The sequence below is a fragment of the Balaenoptera borealis genome, assembly GCF_965194805.1.
Source record: "Balaenoptera borealis genome assembly, chromosome: 5".
NCBI classification, from domain to species: domain Eukaryota; kingdom Metazoa; phylum Chordata; class Mammalia; order Artiodactyla; family Balaenopteridae; genus Balaenoptera; species Balaenoptera borealis.
This window is the reverse complement of record NC_138862.1, coordinates 70,179,953-70,199,733: the sequence shown is the minus strand read 5'-3', so window position 1 is coordinate 70,199,733 and position 19,781 is coordinate 70,179,953. Positions and strand designations below refer to the sequence as shown.

The window sequence follows — 19,781 nt, the reverse complement described above, 5'->3', positions numbered from 1 at the left end:
CAGTGACCTCTGGTCCACATCCCTCCCCGCCCCCCCACCCCCCGCCCCTACCTTTCACCAAGGGGAAGAAGCAGTCCATCTCCACGCTGCTTCGGGAGTGGGAGATGCACAGGGCGCTGCTGGGGACCAGGCCCTCCTGCGGGGGACTCCGTTCCGTGGTGCGGACCAGACACCAGCCCGGCCGTTCGCTCGGCCGCTCCAGCAGTTCCACTGTCTGTCCCACCTGGATGCTCAGCTCGCTGCTGTGGCCTGCGTTGAAGTCCTGGAGGACCACGGTCAACTCACAGCCGCCAGAGAGCTTGGGGGCGGGGTGGGGGTAGAGTAAAACATGAAGGCATGGGGGGAGGAGATGGGTGGGCAGGAGGAGGTGAAGGGGGAAGGTGCCAAGTGTGCATGACAGCAGAGGAGAGGGGGAAGGAAAATAGAAAAGATGGGATTCAGGGTGCAGAGAAGGCAGAAGATGGGAAAGGGAGTTGGGAACAGAAAAGGAAACAAGAAAAAAACATGAAATTAACACAGTGCCATTCAATTACTCAGCTGTTCTCCCTGCAGCAACAGTCTAGAGCCTGCCCAGAACGGGGCTTTGCTTCTAATTCCTTCTTGTTCCACTGGAGTTCTTTTCATTATTCCTTTACCAAGCTTCCAGCTAACTGTGTCCTCCAACCCCTTCCCCAGTAGTCCCTTTACTTCTTCCAAGGGCTCCGCCCCATGCCCCACGCCCCACGCCCGCCTGCACTCCCAGGCCTCGGACTGTTCTGGGCATCATTTCTAACTCGCTCACTCTCACTTGACTCTAGTTGATATTGGGAATAATGGAAGAGACGACCTCCCTTCCTTCTCACCCCTGCAACCCTCCCCATCCCCACCCCGCGCTGGAGCCTTCAGCATAAACAGGAGGCACCGGTGACATAAAAAAGAATGAGCCCTCAACTCAAAGGCAGAAGAAGAAGACTGTTTATCTGGAAGGGGAATAGAACTGTTTTACACTAGTTCAGCCACTGGGGACCAGGAGGAAGATGGGCAGGGAAGAAGTGCCAGGCCTGGCACTGCTCCTGGGGCAGAACCAATAAAACTGGGCAGAGAGACCCCGAGATAGGAACACCCTCTACTAGCTGAACACTGAGACTTTCACTCTTACCACGAGAAACCACTGGCTATTCATTTGTCTTCTAGAACTCAGCATAAAGCCTCCCTCTTGGAAGAGCTGCTGCACTTAGGGGCAGGGTGACAAGGAGGGAAGGGGAGGAAAGGGAGGCCCAGGGGCCCAGATCGGCAGCCTGTTCCTAAGGTTTGGGGGAAAGCCCCCGACCACCTCCAGGTAACTCGCCTTCAGTCTGTACATCTCTGATTTAAGCCCTTTAGGGCCTGCGCTGTCTGCGCCAGCAGCTGCAGTAATGCACTAGTCCAGATATGTTGGGTAGTTATTTCACACATGTTCAGGGAGGCTTCTGCTGAACACTAAGCAGTGTAAGTAAGCACAGTGAGTAGGGAATCAACAAGCTCAGCATTCAGGACTGTGAGAATTTTCTATTAAAGGAAGCTGAACGTTACAGTGGGCTTGAAAAGGTTAACATGACGCATCAGACGGACGGTTGCGATGTGCATCATCACCAACCATAAAGCACGGAGCCCACTCTAAACACATTTCCACGGATGGGCACGGTACTACCATTGGGCTTAGATCAAGAAGAGGAAATTTAGGACAGAAGGTGGGAGATGGAAAGAGACAGAAGAAGAAGTAAACATGGGTTAGGTTCATTTTTTTTCTGTTTAACTTTCCTGGTCCCATTAAGTGTACAGACCCCACTACCCCACTCTCCTGGTGCTATCTTCCCTGAAGTGTCATTTAGAGAAGGATGTCATGGGATGGGAATACCTCAAGTCTGATGAGTGCTTTTACAGTGTGTAAAGTACCTTCACATACATTATCCACTCCATCTCTACCTCTTGTATCAAGAAATTTAAGCTCAGAAATGTCAAGATCAGTGGTTGGAACATTGAGTGTGCATAACAATCACACTCAATGGGAGGTTATTGAAAATGCAGATACTCTAGCTGGGCCCTCCCTTGCCCAGGCCCCCAATTACAGATTATGATTCAGGAGGCCTGGGTTAGGGTCCAGAAATGCATATTTTTAACAAGGAACCTCCCCTCCCCTTGAAACTCATGATTCTGAAAAGGGGGTCCTTGGGATACTGTTTGAGAAACACTGCTAGATGGTTTCCCACAGTCACCCAGCTAGGCTTGAACCCAGACCTCGACTACAAATCCCAGGCTCCTTAAACCACACACCACAGGGCAAATTACATATTTTCAGGTATGTTTGTGGTTGGAGAGGGTGGGAGGCACGTGGAGAGAAGAAGACATCGGTGGCTTGAGCTACTGTGCCTCTCAGTTTGCTTTAAGAGGCCTCCATCAGGTCTTTTAAGCTTTTTGGATTGCAATTCTTGACGAGTCTACACTACGTATGAAAAACTGTATCACTGGGCTTCCCTGGTGGCGCAGTGGTTGAGAGTCTGCCTGCCAATGCAGGGGACACGGGTTCGCGCCCTGGTCTGGGAGGATCCCACATGCCGCGGAGCAACTGGGCCCGTGAGCCACAGTTACTGAGCCTGCGCGTCCGGAGCCTGTGCTCAGCAACAAGAGAGGCCGCGATAGTGAGAGGCCCGCGCACCGCGATGAAGAATGGCCCCCACTTGCCGCAACTGGAGAAAGCCCTCGGACAGAAACGAAGACTCAACACAGCCATAAATAAATAAATAAATAAAATATTAAAAAAAAAAAAAACTGTATCACTGAAACACAAATTGCACTCTGATATTCTGTTTAACATTTTTCGCAGTTGCTGGTGGCATCCCACTAAATTGATTCCACTTTCTACGAATGGACCGTCTGTAGGGTGCTAGGCTAGATGACCACGAAATTTCCTTCAGTCTGAGAAGCTCTGCTGCTGAGCTTCTATGCCTCCCTATGGAGGTCTCCTCTGTGCCACCCTCAGGTACTCAGGTTCTTTCCCGGGGTCAAGGGTGCACAGGGCCTGAGATGTAACCTGCAGCCTTTTCAGGGCCGGATGTGGCCCTCTGCAGACTGCTGAGGCAAAGCAGAGAGGGCCTGAGGCTCTGGCTGCAAAGAGCCCGGCGGGTTCCCAGACACAAGGTTCACCGCCCCCTAGGGCAAGGTGCAGCCAGACCCAGCCATAGGCAGGTAGGGGCCAGGGTTGGTTGGGGTAGGAAGGCATAGAGCCAGGCTGTGTGCTTGTACAATTCAAAGATCCAGGTCCTGGAGAGAAGCCTGGAAACACCATGAGGTGCTGCCGTCAGGCTGCCCCATCCAGAGACACAGGAGGAAGTGGAAGATGATGGATGGGCATTTCTGTGGTGCTCAAGCTCTAGATCCAGCCAAACCCATTATGAGTCAAATAAAGGGTGGATGTCCCGGTTCCCCTCACCTCAAGGGCTTGGTCAAAGAGATTACTACTCTGGGTCCCCACCCAATGGCAATAAGGGAATTCCAAAGAGTGGCAGTCGAGGGGATTAGGAGAAATGGATGAGGCAGTGGTCAGGCATGGCTGTCCCCCGAACAATCCCTTATCCTCTCCCCAGAGCAACGGGGAAGTTTTAGGGTACACGGGGGACTTGGGCTTCCCACTTGAGAAACACTGCTTCAGAGAGCCCACAATAGAAACAGTACTGGGAAGTTCTAAGAGTCCCTGCTGCTAGGGGAAGGGTCAAGGGCAGAGGGGCCAAGAGATCTTTGAGGAATCTTGGCACACTTGAGGCTTTTCCTAGCAATCCTTAAAGTAATTCATTCAGGCTTCGTGCTTTGTGCCTTCTGGATGGCAATGCGTCACACCACCTACTGAACGTTAATTACACAGAACGTGCCCCTCATTAACCGATAAACCCAAATCCCTCACAAATCCTGAGATAGCAGTTTCATAGAAAAGTACACGTGTTGCTTTTTTCTTTCTGTCCGATTCTGGTGTGTGTCTCACAGAGCCCCAGGACCGTTATTTTCTCTCCTTCCTCTTCCCATTTCCAAAGGACCAGTGGGTGTGTCCCCACCCTCATGGCTTCTCATTGCCTTTGTAGTGAGTGGCACCTTCAGGAAGTTCCCACCTCCCTCCCTGAGCTAAATCTCTGGTCCCAGGAACTTAAATAGGTTTATCCAAACAGCCAGTTGTTGAAAATGCTGCAAAAAACATTTCTTGTTTTCACCTAATTCTTTTCTTCTCCACAACCATTTAAGAACTGTTTTAATGTCCTCCTTTGCACATCTTTAGATTTTAATTTTACGTTTCTTGGCATATTCATTTTCTAATTTTCCCTTTTAGGCCTGCAGATTATTTTTCACATCTGGCTTCATTTTCAACACTCCCTTGTCAGAGATGACCCCTTTTGTGCTTTCCCAACAAAAAGCTGCCGCATATAACCTGTCTCTCAGCTGTTCCCCTGCTTGACTAACTAACCATGGAGACATGGATGGAGCTGGAAAACCACTGCCCATTTACCCTCTTTGCCTCCCTGCTGGGCTTGTCTTTTGGCCACTGGACCCCTCCCTGTAGAGCCATTCACAGCTGAGGCAGCACAGAAGCCCCTCCGTCTTAACACTTTCTCTCTCTGTCTTGCAATGGCTATCTCTCCCACATACTGACTTAAAGATGACTTTTAAAAATCGTCAGTTCCTTGAATAGCTGCTTCCTCCTGCTTTCCCCTAACCAGCCTCCACTCCTACCTCTCTGATGCATCTTTCCTCCCCTCCCCTTGCCCCGTCCTCCCATTTCATGGCTCTAAACTTCGACTACTGTCATCATTTCCTCAGTACCCCTGGCCCCTCTTTGCCTGCTCTCCCCGCTGCTGCCAGCCATCTGTCCACAAATCCTGTGTTACCTCAGCCTCACCCTTCTTCACCTGCAGGCTTCACTCTGAAATTACCCCATGCGGATCTCTCAACAGGCAACTTGCTGACTTTCCCGGCACTTCAGATGCCCTGCTCTCCTCTGAGCTGAGTTATGCTCGTCCTCAAAGAAGACAAAGCTACTACGATCAGGTCCTCTCTTTAACTAGTTCTCAAGAGAAAAGCAAGCCTTGTTGTGTAGACCCTTTTTATTGACTGAAATGTAAGCACTTGACTTTTCTCTCCATTAGCAGAGTCCCTGATTTCTCTAAGAGGACCCCTCAGTAGCCTATTTTCTGTCTTTTCATGATGTACGTTGGGTCTTTTCTATAAGCTCGTTGGTTATTCTCTCAATGAACAACATTCCCATTTGATGGGTGTCCTTAGCCCCATCTCTCACCACCACAGAGGTCAGAGGTGACTCGGGCACCAGGAAGGGCTATCATGCCCTGTTCAAAACTCCGAGGCCGCATCGTGGTTTTGGATGGATGCTTCACTTCCAAACATTGATCCTATTCCAGATTCTAAGACCAAACTTATTCCTGCTAGAGAAATGTTAGGAGCCTTGACCTGATAGCACAGACTCAGCCTGGAGTCAGGTGTGTTGGAGTCTTCTCTGATTGTACCCCAGTTTCTGTAATCTCCCATCTTTCTCCCTTCACAGTGACCCCCAGCCCCCAGTGAGTCCCAGTCTGGCCTTGGCATGAGTCTTTGGGTGAGGCCTGCTAAGCTCTTTGATGCTAATTGCCACTTGGATCTCCTCCCATTGCCCCTGAGTCATCATCTGATTCTTTCGCTTCCCTTTCCAGTCTCCCTCCTTCCTGGGTCCAGCCTTCCTTGTTGGGGCCTGTTCCCCTCTTGCCCAGGCCCTGGGTGGACATCATTCTCCACCCTCTGCGAGGCTTCCCAGACGGCAGAAGGAGCACCCGTCCCTCACGTTCCTCCTGCTCCTCAGGGACAGCCGTGTGGTCTTCTTCCCAGCGTACAATGCTACACGCCAGAGGGGACTTCATAACCACCCCTGGTTCTTGCTCATATTCGCCAGAAACTATTGCTTTCATGTAGGTCCATTTTTGCTTGGTTACTATTTGGAGATTAACTGAACCTCCTTCTTGTATAAACAGTGTGAGCTAGATCACCCCTGTGAGCTTCCCCATGTTACACAGGAAGAACATGATTACTCCCTGTGGGGTTTCCAGTGACATTCAGAAACATAGCACCGTACCCCTCCCCGCTCTTGTCATTTCAGGCCCTCAGCTTCTGTGTGCTCTGGTAACCTGATTCTCCCAAGGCAGCACAGCCTAGTGGTAAGGCACATCCTCTGGAGCCCCTCACCAGCTGTGTGACAAGGGGCAAGTTATTTAACCTCTTGGTCTCAGTTTGCTCATCTGTAGCATGGGGATAAATCACAGTACCTAGTTCATAGGTTGCTATGAAGATTAAATGAGATAATACCTTTAAAGTATCAAATGAGATAATACTTTTAAATACTTTTAAAGCACTTAGGACAGTGCCTTGAGCAGAGTTAGCTCTCTAAATGTTTAAAAATAAATTCCAGAGGTATTATTATTTAAATTTGAAGGGAAAGTAAGGAGTAGAGAAGAAATGGAAAAGATAAATCAATTTGATGGTATATTTGTCTGGAAATAGACTGTACCAGATGTATATAGATGTATATATGTATTGATTATGTCATAAATTATTATGTAAATGAATATTTTTTTTCCCCTTTTAAAAATCTTAATGGAGTCTTGCCCTAACCCTGGCCAACTAGAAGAACTGACCCTAGCTGTCTAGGGAAGGTGACACGGACACCTTTAAGGGTTCCCCAAGTCAGCACGTGCTTTTCCTATTAAAAACAAGGGAATGGTGGGACCCCAGACCCCTTTACGGAAAATGACGATTCACCACTTCCTTTTCATTCTGCACTGCTTTCCATGAACCTTCCATCTGAAGAAGCTCTCCTTTCCCATGAATCTAACTGGGCACAGCACCTGCCACCTGACTCTACTGCTAGCTGTGATCATCAGCTCCTGACACAGCCTCGCCAAGCACTAGGATCTGATGCTCCGACAGACAGGGAATCATGCTCAGGAGCGCCCATCAGGTAAGTCAGACTTCCTCTCCTGGCTGCCTGCGCTCCGACTCCCACATCTAATTCTTCCACGACGCTTAGGCAGTGCCAGGCATAGAGTTCTGTGAACTAACGCCTACATGTGAATGGCAATGCAGGAGGCCAGGGCTGGCCCAGAAAAATGTGAGGTTGGAAGGTGTCTACTTGCTGCGGTTGAAAGGACACAGAGAAGGCCTGCCAACTCCTGTTCAAAACTGTCGTTCTCTCCCCTAACACCCCCTGTGCCTGCTGCCAATACCTGGAATCCCACCATCAGAGATTAATCTCATTTCATTAAGTAATGTCCCTTTCCGCAAAATGCCTCAAAGCAGAGTGTGTTTATGACTCCCTTCCAAGCAAAAAGATGAGAAGTAGTATACGGGTAACAGGCTGCTGTACTCATATGGCTTTAAGCATGAAGATGTTCATAATAGCATTTTTTAATGAGAAAAACTTCACAACTACAACATTGAAAAGCCCCTAAAACTAGAATATAAAACTCTAACAGGAAGGAAATGGTTACGTTATTATGATACATCCACTAGGTGAATGCTTGATTGTGCAGCCATTAGATATTCATAAAGCTTTATAATAGCTTACAAATTGCTTATCACATACAAAGTGAAAAAGAAAAAAGGACAGGATGTAAAGTTGCTTATATAACTATGTAAAGAACATCAACAACTTAACAACTCTATTCATAGGAAACTAACAAGAAGGAAATTCAACAAAATGTTAAGATTGGGTTGAGACCTTCAAGATGGCGGAAGAGTAAGACGTGGAGATCACCTTCCTCCCCACAAATACATCAGAAATACATCTACATGTGGAACAACTCCTACAGAACACCTACTGAACGCTGGCAGAAGACCTCAGACTTCCCAAAAGGCAAGAAACTCCCCATGTACCTGGGTAGGGCAAAAGAAAAAAGAAAAAAACAGAGACAAAAGAATAGGGATGGGACCTGCACCAGTGGGAGGGAGCTGTGAAGAAGGAAAGGTTTTCACACACCAGAAGCCCCTTCACGGGCGGAGACTGCGGGGGGCGGAGGGGGGAAGCTTCGGAGCCACGGAGGAGAGCGCAGCAACAGGGGTGCAGAGGGCAAAGCGGAGAGATTCCCACACAGAGGATTGGTGCCAACCAGCACTCACCAGCCCGAGAGGCTTGGCTGCTCACCCGCCGGGGCGGGCGGGGGCTGGGAGCTGAGGCTCAGGCTTCGGTCGGATCGCAGGGAGAGGACTGGGGTTGGCTGTGTGAACACAGACTGAAGGGGCTAGTGCACCACAGCTAGCTGGGAGGGAGGCCAGGAAAAAGTCTAGAGCTGATGAAGAGGCAAGAGACCATTGTTTCAGGGTGCGCGAGGAGAGGGGATTCAGAGCACTGCCTAAATGAGCTCCAGAGACGGGCGTGAGCCGCGGCTATCAGTGTGGACCCCAGAGACGGGCATGAGATGCTAAAGCTCCTGCTGCAGCCACCAAGAAGCCTGTGTACAAGCACAGGTCACTCTCCAAACCTCACCTCCTGGGAGCCTGTGCAGCCCGCCACTGCCAGGGTCCCGTGATCCAGGGACAACTTCCCCAGGAGAACACATGGTGTGCCTCAGACTGGTGCAAGGTCCTGTAGGCCTCTGCTGCCGCAGGCTCGCCCCACATCCGTACCCCTCCCTCCCACCGGCCTGAGTGAGCCAGAGCTCCCAAAGCAGCTGCTCCTTTAGCCCCGTCCTGTCTGGGCAGGAACAGATGCCCTCAGGCGACCTACACGCAGAGGTGGGTCCAAATCCAAAGCTGAACCCCAGGAGCTGTGTGAACAAAGAAGAGAAAAGGAAATCTCTCCCAGCAGCCTCAGGAGCAGCGGATTAAATCTCCACAGTCAACTTGATGTACCCTGCATCTCTGGAATACCTGAATAGACAACGAATCATCCCAAACTGAGGAGGTGGACTTTGGGGGCAACGATATATATATTTGTTTCCCTTTTTCTCTTTTTGTGAGTGTGTATGTGTATGCTTCTCTGTGTGATTTTGTCTGTATAGCTTTGCTTTTACCATTTGTTCTAGGGTTCTGTCTGTATTTTTGTTTTTTGTTTTGTTTTCTTTTTTGTGTTTTTGGTTTGGTTGCTCTCTTCTTTCTTTCTTTTTTTTCTTTTTTTATGACTTTTTAATTTTTTTATTTTTAATAATTATTTTTTATTTTAATAACTTTATTTTATTTTATTTTATTTTTTCTTTCTTTTTTTCTCCCTTTTCTTCTGGGCCATGTGGCTGACAGGGTCCTGGTGCTCCGGCTGGGTGTCAGGCCTATGCCTCTGAGGTGGGAGAGCCAAGTTCAGAACATTGGTCCACCAGAGCCCTCCGGGCTCCACATAATATCAAACAGCGAAAGTTCTCCCAGAGATCTCCATCTCAACGCTAAGACCCAGCTCCACTCAGCAACCAGCAAGCTACAGTGCTGGACACCCTATGCCAAACAACTAGCAAGGCAGGAACACAACCCCACCCATTAGTAGAGAGGCTGCCTAAAATCATAAAAAAGTCACAAACACCCCAAAACACACCACCAGATGTGGTCCTGTCCATCAGAAAGACAAGATCCAGCCTCATCCACCAGAACACAGGCACTAGTCCTCTCCACCAGGAAGCCTACACAACCCACTGAACCAACCTTAGCCACTGGGGCCAGACACCAAAAACAATGGGAACTACGAACCCACAGCCTGCATAAAGGAGACCCCAAACACAATAACTTAAGCAAAATGAGAAGACAAACACACAGCAGATGAAGGAGCAAGGTAAAAACCCACCAGACCAAACAAATGAAGAGGAAATAGGCAGTCTACCTGAAAAACAATTCAGAGTAATGATAGTAAAAATGATCCAAAATCTTGGAAATAGAATGGAGAAAATACAAGAAACGTTTAACAAGGACCCAGAAGAACTAAAGAGCAAACAAACAATGATGAACAATGCAATAAATGAAATTTAAAATTCTCTAGAAGGAATCAATAGTAGAATAACTGAGGCAGAAGAATGGATAAGTGACCTGGAAGATAAAATAGTGGAAGTAACTACTGCAGAGCAGAATAAAGAAAAAAGAATGAAAAGAATTGAGGACAGTCTCAGAGACCTCTGGGACAATATTAAACACACCAACATTTGAATTATAGGGGTCCCAGAAGAAGAAAAGAAAAAGAAAGGGACTGAGAAAATATTTGAAGAGATTATAGCTGAAAGCTTCCCTAACATGGGAAAGGAAATAGTTAATCAACTCCAGGAAGCTCAGAGAGTCCCATACAGGATAAATCCAAGGAGAAACATGCCAAGACACATATTAATCAAACTATCAAAAATTAAATAAAAGAAAAAATACTAAAAGCAGCAAAGGAAAAACAACAAATAACACACAAGGGAATCTCTATAAGGTTAACAGCTGATCTTTCAGCAGAAACTCTGCAAGCCAGAAGGGAGTGGCAGGACATATTTAAAGTGATGAAAGGGAAAAACCTACAACCAAGATTACTCTACCCAGCAAGGATCTCATTCAGATTCGACAGAGAAATTAAAATATTTACAGACAAGCAAAAGCTAAGAGAATTCAGAACCACCAAACCAGCTTTACAACAAATGCTAAAGGAAGTTCTCTAGGCAGGAAACACAAAAGAAGGAAAAGACCTACAGTAAAAAACACAAAATAATTAAGAAAATGGTAATAGGAACAGATATATCGATAATTACCTTAAATGTGAATGGATTAAATGCTCCAACCAAAAGACATAGACTGGCTGAATGGATATAAAAACAAGACCCATATATATGCTGTCTACAAGAGACCCACTTCAGACCTAGGGACACATACAGACTGAAAGTGAGGGGATGGAAAAAGATATTCCATGCAAATGGAAATCAAAAGAAAGCTGGAGTAGCAATTCTCATATCAGACAAAATAGACTTTAAAATAAAGACTATTACAAGAGACAAAGAAGGACACTACATAATGATCAAGGGATCAATCCAAGAAGAAGATATTTCAATTGTAAATATTTATGCACCCAACATAGGAGCACCTCAGTACATAAGGCAAATGCTAACAGCCAAAAAAGGGGAAATCGACAGTAACACAATCATAGTAGGGGACTTTAACACCCCACTTTCACCAGTGGACAGATCATCCAAAATGAAAATAAATAAGGAAACACAAGCTTTAAATGATACATTAAACAAGATGGACTTAATTGATATTTATAGGACATTCCATCCAAAAACAACAGAATACACTTTCTTCTCAAGTGCTCATGGAACATTCTCCAGGATAGATCATATCTTGGGTCACAAATGAAGCCTTGGTAAATTTAAGAAAATTGAGGGCTTCCCTGGTGGCGCAGTGGTTGGGAGTCTGCCTGCCAATGCAGGGGACATGGGTTCGAGCCCTGGTCTGGGAAGATCCCACATGCCGCGGAGCGGCTGGGCCCGTGAGCCACAATTACTGAGCCTGAGCGTCTGGAGCCTGTGCTCCGCAGCAAGAGAGGCCATGATGGTGAGAGGCCCGCACACCACGATGAAGAGTGGCCGCCACTTGCCGCAATTAGAGAAAGCCCTTGCACAGAAACGAAGACCCAACACAGCCATAAATAAATAAACAAAATTAAAAAAAAAAAAAGAAAATTGAAATAATATCAAGTATTTTTTCCAACCACAACACTATGAGACTAGATATCAATTACAGGAAACAAATCTGTAAAAAATACAAACACATGGAGGCTAAACAATACACTACCAAATAACCAAGAGATCACTGAAGAAATCAAAAAATACTTAGAAACAAATGACAATGAAAACACGATGATCCAAGACCTATGGGATGCAGCAAAAGCAGTTCTAAGAGGGAAGTTTATAGCAATACAATCCTACCTCAAGAAATAAGAAACATCTCAAATAAACAACCTAACCTTACACCTAAAGCAATTAGAGAAAGAAGAACAAAAAAACCCCCAGAGTTAGCAGAAGGAAAGAAATCATAAAGATCAGATCAGAAATAAATGAAAAAGAAATGAAGGAAACAATAGCAAAGATAAATAAAACTAAAAGCTGGTTCTTTGAGAAGATAAACAAAATTGATAAACCATTAGACAGACTCATCAAGAAGAATAGGGAGAAGACTCAAATCAATAGCATTAGAAATGAAAAAGGAGAAGTAACAACTGACACTGCAGAATTACAAAGGATCATGAGAGATTACTACAATTAACTGTATGCCAATCAAATGGACAACCTGGAAGAAATGGACAAATTCTTAGAAAAGCACAACCTTCCAAGACTGAACCAGGAAGAAATAGAAAATATAAACAGACCAATCACAAGCACTGAAATTGAGACTGTGATTAAAAATCTTCCAACAAACAAAAGCCCAGGACCAGATGGCTTCACAGAAGAATTCTATCAAACATTTAGAGAAGAGCTAACACCTATCCTTCGCAAACTCTTGCAAAATACAGCAGAGGGAGGAACACTCCCAAACTCATTCTATGAGGCCACCACCACCCTGATACCAAAACCAGACAAAGATGTCACAAAGAAAGAAAACTACAGGCCAATATCACTGATGAACACAGATGCTACTCCTACTAGATAATAACAAATATATAATTGAGACCTATACCTGCATTGATATATATAGGTTAAAGCTCACAAATGAAAGCTACCCATTTGTAAATTGATCATTTTTATGAATTGGATAAAATAATACTGATATCCTTGTATAATTGTAAAAAGTAGTGTGTACTTTGAAAATTTAGAAATGACATCATCTTTTTTAGACCACCCTTAATAAATGTACAAAAATGAAAAAAAAAAAGAAAAGCCACTGGTGGTGCAGTGGTTAAGAATCCGCCTGCCAATGCAGGGGACACAGGTTCGAGCCCTGGTCGGGGAAGATCCCACATGCCGCGGAGTAACTAAGCCCGTGTGCCGCAACTACTGAGCCTGCGCTCTAGAGCCTACAAGCCACAACTACTGAGCTCACATGCCACAACTACTGAAGCTCACGTGCCTAGAGCCCATGCTCTGCAACAAGAGAAGCCACTGCATTGAGAAGCCTGTGCACCGCAATGAAGAGTAACCCCCCGCTCACTGCAACTAGAGAAAGCCCGCACACAGCAACAAAGACCCAACAGCCAAAAATAAATAAAGAAATAAATTTATTAAAAAAAAATCCTCAAAAATCCTCAACAAAATACTAGCAAACAGAATCCAACAGCACATTAAAAGGATCATACACTATGATCAAGTGGGGTTTATCCCAGGAATGCAAGGATTCTTCAATATACACAAATCAATCAATGTGATACACCATATTAACAAATTGAAGGATAAAAACCATATGATCATCTCACTAGATGCAGAAAAAGCTTTTGACAAAATTCAACACCCATTTATGATAAAAACTCTCCAGAAAGTGGGCATAGAGGGAACTTACCTCAACATAATAAAGGTCATATATGACAAACCCACAGCCAACATCGTTCTCAATGGTGAAAAAATGAAACCATTTCCACTAAGATCAGGAACAAGACAAGGCTGCCCACTCTCACCACTATTATTCAACATAGTTTTGGAAGTGTTAGCCACAGCAATCAGAGAAGAAAAAGAAATAAAAGGAATCCAAGTTGGAAAAGAAGAAGTAAAGCTGTCACTGCTTGCAGATGACATGATACTATACATAGAGAATCCTAAAGACAATACCAGAAAACTACTAGAGCTAATCAATGAATTTGGTAAAGTAGCAGGATACAAAATTAATGCACAGAAATCTCTGGCATTCCTATACACTAATGATGAAAAATCTGAAAGAGAAATTCAGGAAACACTCCCATTTACCACTGCAACAAAAAGAATAAAATACCTAGGAATAAACCTACCTAAGGAGACAAAAGACCTGTATGCAGAACACTATAAGACACTGATGAAAGAAATTAATGATGATACAAACAGATGGAGAGATATACCATGTTCTTGGATTGGAAGAATCAATATTGTGAAAATGACTATACTACCCAAAGCAATCTACAGATTCAATGCAATCCCTATCAAATTACCAGTGGCATTTTTTACAGAACTAGAACAAAAAAATCTTAAAATCTGTATGGAGACACAAAAGACCCCGAATAGCCAAAGCAGTCTTGAGGGAAAAAAATGGAGCTGGAGGAATCAGACTCCCTGACTTCAGACTATACTACAAAGCTACAGTAATCAAGACAATATGGTACTGGCACAAAAACAGAAATATAGATCAATGGAACAGGATAGAAAGCCCAGAGATAAACCTACGCACCTATGGTCAACTAATCTATGACAAAGGAGGCAAGGATATACAATGGACAAAAGACAGCCTCTTCAATAAGTGTTGCTGGGAAAACTGGACAGCTATATGTAAAAGAATGAAATTAGAACACTCCCTAACACCATACACAAAAATAAACTCAAATGGATTAAAGACCTAAATGTAAGGCCAGACACTATCAAACTCTTAGAGGAAAACATAGGAAGAACACTCTATGATATAAATCACAGCAAGATCCTTTTTGACCCACCTCCTAGAGAAATGAAAATAAAACAAAAATAAACAAATGGGACCTAATGAAACTTAAAAGCTTTTGCACAGCAAAGGAAACCATAAACAAGATGAAAAGACAACCCTCAGAATGGGAGAAAATATTTGCAAACGAATCAACTGACAAAGGATTAATCTCCAAAATTTACAAGCAGCTCATGCAGCTCAATATCAAAAAAACAAACAACCCAATCCAAAAATGGGCAGAAGACCTAAATAGACATTTCTCCAAAGAAGATATACAGATTGCCAACAAACACATGAAAGAATGCTCAACATCACTAATCATTAGAGAAATGCAAATCGAAACTACAATGAGGTATCACCTCACACCAGTCAGAATGGCCATCTTCAAAAAATCCACAAACAATAAATGCTGGAGAGAGTGTGGAGAAAAGGGAACCCTCTTGCACTCTTGGTGGGGATGTAAATTAATACAGCCACTATGGAGAACACCATGGAGGTTCCTTAAAAAACTAAAAATAGAACTACTATACGAACCATCAATCCCACTTACTGGGCATATACCCTGAGAAAACCATAATTCAAAAAGAGTCATGTACCACAATGTTCATTGCAGCTCTATTTACAATAGCCAGGACATGGAAGCAACCTAAGTGTCCACTGACAGATGAATGGATAAAGAAGATGTGGCACATATATACAATGGAATATCACTCGGCCATAAAAAGAAACGAAATTGAGTTATTTGTAGTGAGGTGGATGGACCTAGAATCTGTCATACAGAGTGAAGTAAGTCAGAAAGAGTAAAACAAATACCGTATGCTAACATATATATATGGAATCTAAATGAAAAAAAAAATGGGTATGAAGAACCTAGGGGCAAGACAGGAATAAAGACACAGACATAGAGAATGGACTTGAGGACATGGGGAGGGGGAAGGGTGAGCTGGGATGAAGTGAGAGAGTGGCAAGGACTTATATACACTACCGAATGTAAGATAGATAGCTAGGGGGAAGCAGCGGCATAGCACAGGGAGATCAGCTCGGTGCTTTGTGACCACCTAGAGGAGTCGGATAGGGAGGGTGGGAGGGAGATGCAAGAGGGAGGAGATATGGGGATATATGTATATGTATAGCTGATTCACTTTGTTATAGAGCAGAAACTAACACACCATTGTGAAGTAATTATACTCCAATAAGGATGTTAAAAAAAAAAAAAAGATTGGCTTTGTTGGATGGGGAACTCTGGGTAATTTTCCCCTCCTTTCTAATTTCCAGTATTACCCAATATTCCCTACCCAGAAGTTATTTTATAATGAAAGTAACAAAAACATCAACAATAACAACCTGTAAGACAAGTCAACAGCGTAATGGGAGAAAAACAAAACAAAACAAATATTCCAAGGAGGTATAATACTTTCAGGGAAAAACGGGATCGTGGATGGATGGATAGTTCCCAGTTTTGCTCCAGGACCACCACATGAGCTTTGGGAAAGTGGAAAGTTGCTGCTGATGCCTCAGTGTAGCGCTTCAAAATCTGTCCCTGTAAACCTTTGTCTCTATACTCCTGTGAAAACCAGATGACCTCTCCTGAAACCAAGTCCCTTTACTGGAGTTTAGTGCTCTGTTTTTATCTTGAGTTAAATTTTTGAGACAGAGGTGTGAAGTCATGTCTGGGCATTGAGGAATACTGCTGTGGAGCTCTGGGCCATCTTCAATTTGCACGTTCATAGCCCATGGAACTGCCAGGTCCAAATGAGTCTGCAGCTGATAATTTGCTTTATCTTTGTTTGCTGGAGCTGGGGCTGCAGCTGTTTGGTTTAGTTGTTTCCCATGGTGCTGAGATGGAGGGCAGAACCACAGAGGGGCACAGACGGGGCCTGTTGTCAGTGTCAGTCTCATGAACTGCACAGTAATTAACAGTGGGAAGTATGCAGGAGCAGGACTCAGGAGGCCTTGGTGCTGGTGTGACATTGGGAAAATCCCTTCCCCTCTCCATACCTGAATTTCTTCCTTCTTAAAATGAGGAAATTGGACTTCAGGGCCCCTTGCTTTCTATGAGTGGAGCAATTTCTACATTTACTCTTTAACACACAGCCCGATTTAATTTTCTTGAGCACCTATTGTTACTGCGTTGTCCTGTTTGTTAACTTATTGGTTGTTACATCACACATCAGAATGTAAGATTCAGGAAGGGGTGCAAGATCCAGGAGCATTCTCTGTCTTGCTTACGGTTGCATCTCCTGAGTCTAGAAGGATGCCTGGCACACGGGAGCTGATCAATAAATACCTCTTGAACGCACGAGTGAATAAACGTAGCTGAGATGTCTAGTTACAATGCCTAGAGGTCTCTCTCATTGGCTACCCACCTATTCCTGTCACTGTCTTCCAACTCCACAGTTTATGTTCTGGGACCCTTTCAAAAAAAATCATCTTGCCCTTTAATTATTTGGCCATATCTCCACTAATTCCTAAAGCTGACAAAAACAACGTAAGGGGAGAAGTTATAAATCCAGAAGCACAAAGAAATGGGAGGTAATAGTAGATAAGAGAAGTCAACATTTTTAAAATAACAAAACATAACTGCCAGAGTGGCATCTGACTTGGTATGACGGAGATGGTGAGATGCCAGTTCCCTCCAATTAGCCCTGCGTGATGATCCTCAGAAAGCCTCAGGAAGTGGAAACACCAGGCAGTATGGAGGGTAGGAGTACAGGTGGGACTAAAGAGGGAAGATGGATTGAAAGTCAGTAAAGGGAGCAGACCCCTAGTCCCCCTTCTACCCAATGTACACTTTCCTGAAAAATTGAAATTCACTGAACATCTACATACAGACTAAGGAGATGACCACATTCTTGTCCCTCTTGGCTCCCAGGATACTGGCAGTCAAATATAAACATTTTAGGGAGATTTGAGGCTCTTTCATAGGAGAAACCAAAAAGATGTACAGAAACTCAAATACTGACAGTTGGAGTGGGGATGTAAATTAATACAGCCACTATGGAGAACACTATGGAGGTTCCTTAAAAAACTAAAAATAGAACTACCATACGAAAGAGCAATCCCACTTACTGGGCATATACCCTGAGAAAACCATAATTCAAAAAGAGTCATGTACCGCAATGTTCATTGCAGCTCTATTTATAACAGCCAGGACATGGAAGCAATTTCCATCCAGAGCACCCCAAAGCTGGAGTGCTCTGCCAGATCACCAACAGTGAAACCTTCCAGTCAACAAGCTCCTTCCATTACAAAGAATATCTGGTCAGCTTTCTTGGTGCCTCAAGATTCAGCAAGGATCACCAGACTTTCCAGAAAAGTCTCTCTGACAGAGACCAAACTAGGCAAACAAAGAGGACCAGGAAGTCAGAGGGAAGAAAATGCAGGCAGGACAATAAAACTTCAACAACACTATAATATCGTCAGAGAGGTAAGAGAGGATATTCTATTCATGAAAAAAGAACAAGCTGCTACAGAAAGGGGAAAACTTACAGGATGAGAAATAGCTCTTAGAAACTAAAAATATGGTTGAAAAGAAACATTTCACACACGGGTTGGAGATCTAGTCAAATTTTCCAGAAAGTAGAATAAGAACACCAAAAGAGGGAAATAAGAGAAAATATAAGAAAATTAGAGAATCAATGTAACAAGCTTTAGATAGAATGGAAAAGAATAAATTGTAAAGAAAAATTCCCAGGACTAAAGGGCATGAATTGCTAAATTGATACAGTGTTCTAAGTGCTTGCTGTAATTAATTTTAAAAAGACCCACTCTAAAGCACAGCACTGGAACATAATGGCAGTAAAAAGGGCGTTCTAAAAGCTTTCAGAGAGGAGGAAAAAAAAGTCAGGTAAAACCCAACAAATCAAGAATCATAATGACAGCAGATTGCAGCAACATTAAACATAAAAGAAAATGGAGCAATTTCTTCAAAATTCTGAGTGAGAATGATTTCCAGCCTAGAATTCTATGCCGAAACCATCAGCAAGACGAGGGTAGACTAAAAGCATTTTCAGACTTTAAAGACTCAAAAGTTTGCCTCAATAAGCATTCAATGAGTATTATGATTCCCATTTGTTGTTTTCCCAATTTTCCTTTCATTCTCTTTATTTTCTTTGTTTCTCTTAAAGTGATACACCTTTGATATACACAAAATAAAATGAATTCCTTCATTCCCTTTAAAAAAATGAATTAATAGGCAGACAGATTGAGAAATGCCTGAACCACAAAATGGTTTTTGATTTTAGCAAAGCGTTCATCCAAGACTTACATGATAACCTTTTAGCCAAAACAACGAAATGTGGGCTGAGATGATGATGGAACTGTTAGGTGGATTCATGGCCTATTAGAGGTGAAAGGAATCTGGGGGTTCATCTGATCCAATCCTCCCATTTTACAGATGAGAACAATAAATCCCCCAAAGAGAAAGGGACTTATCTAAGGAAGATAGTGTCTGGAAGACAGCAGATACTCAATAAACATTTGTTGCTTGAATGAGTGCATTAGTAAGTAAATGAGTTAAATCAGAGATTATTCAACCCTTTTAACTCATACATGGAAAAACTGAGGATCTCAAACTAGTTGGTAGCGGGGCCAAGACCAGACTCAGGTTTTCAAATTTAGGCTCAGTACACTTTTCACTAAACTTTGCTAGATTAATGATTGCATCGCTCTAGGAGAATACACAAGGCTCTAAGTCCACGCTCCTACCTAATGCATTGATATATGGAAGCGATCTCATTGTGGGAGGATGGCTTTCAAATCCACGCTGCAGAGGATGCAGAGATGGGAGAGGCTGCTAGTATTACAGATCACAGGAGCCCAGGGCCTTCATGGGCTTCTCGCTGGCCTCCTACTCAAGGCAGGGCCTTTTTAAAGATATCCTGCTGTCTGCTTTATGACACTGTTCCCTGCTGGAGAGCTGTGGTTTTAAGAACATTTTCCTTGTATTTGTAATTTCCATCCACGATTCTCAGTCTGCCTTCTAGGGTTGTATAGAAGAAATCTTTCTTCAACAGAGCTTCACATAGGTAAGACTAGATCAAGGATTTCTTAAGTCTTCTTTTTTCCAAACATTCCTTCCAATGGCTCTAAAATGTGTGGTTTCCAATATTTTCTTCATATTCTTCTGGATAAACTTCAGTATGGCACTGTCCCTCCTAATAGGGGGCCCCTAAAACTGAACCCAACCCCTTAGGCGGAGTCTT

General features: G+C 43.9%; 1 protein-coding gene across 8 annotated transcripts in view; it reads right to left on the bottom strand.

Annotated features, from left to right (window-relative positions):
- Nucleotides 1-19,781, bottom strand: part of LOC309628841 (kalirin) — a gene marked incomplete at its 3' end in the record, with an annotated part of 315,688 nt that overhangs the window by 134,476 nt on the left and 161,431 nt on the right. For all 8 annotated transcript variants that reach the window (XM_082392269.1, XM_082392254.1, XM_082392268.1 and 5 more), the window contains exon 24: nt 52-298. In XM_082392269.1, coding sequence (XP_082248395.1) covers nt 52-298 — 247 coding nt within the window. The remainder of the gene's footprint in view (nt 1-51; nt 299-19,781) is intronic.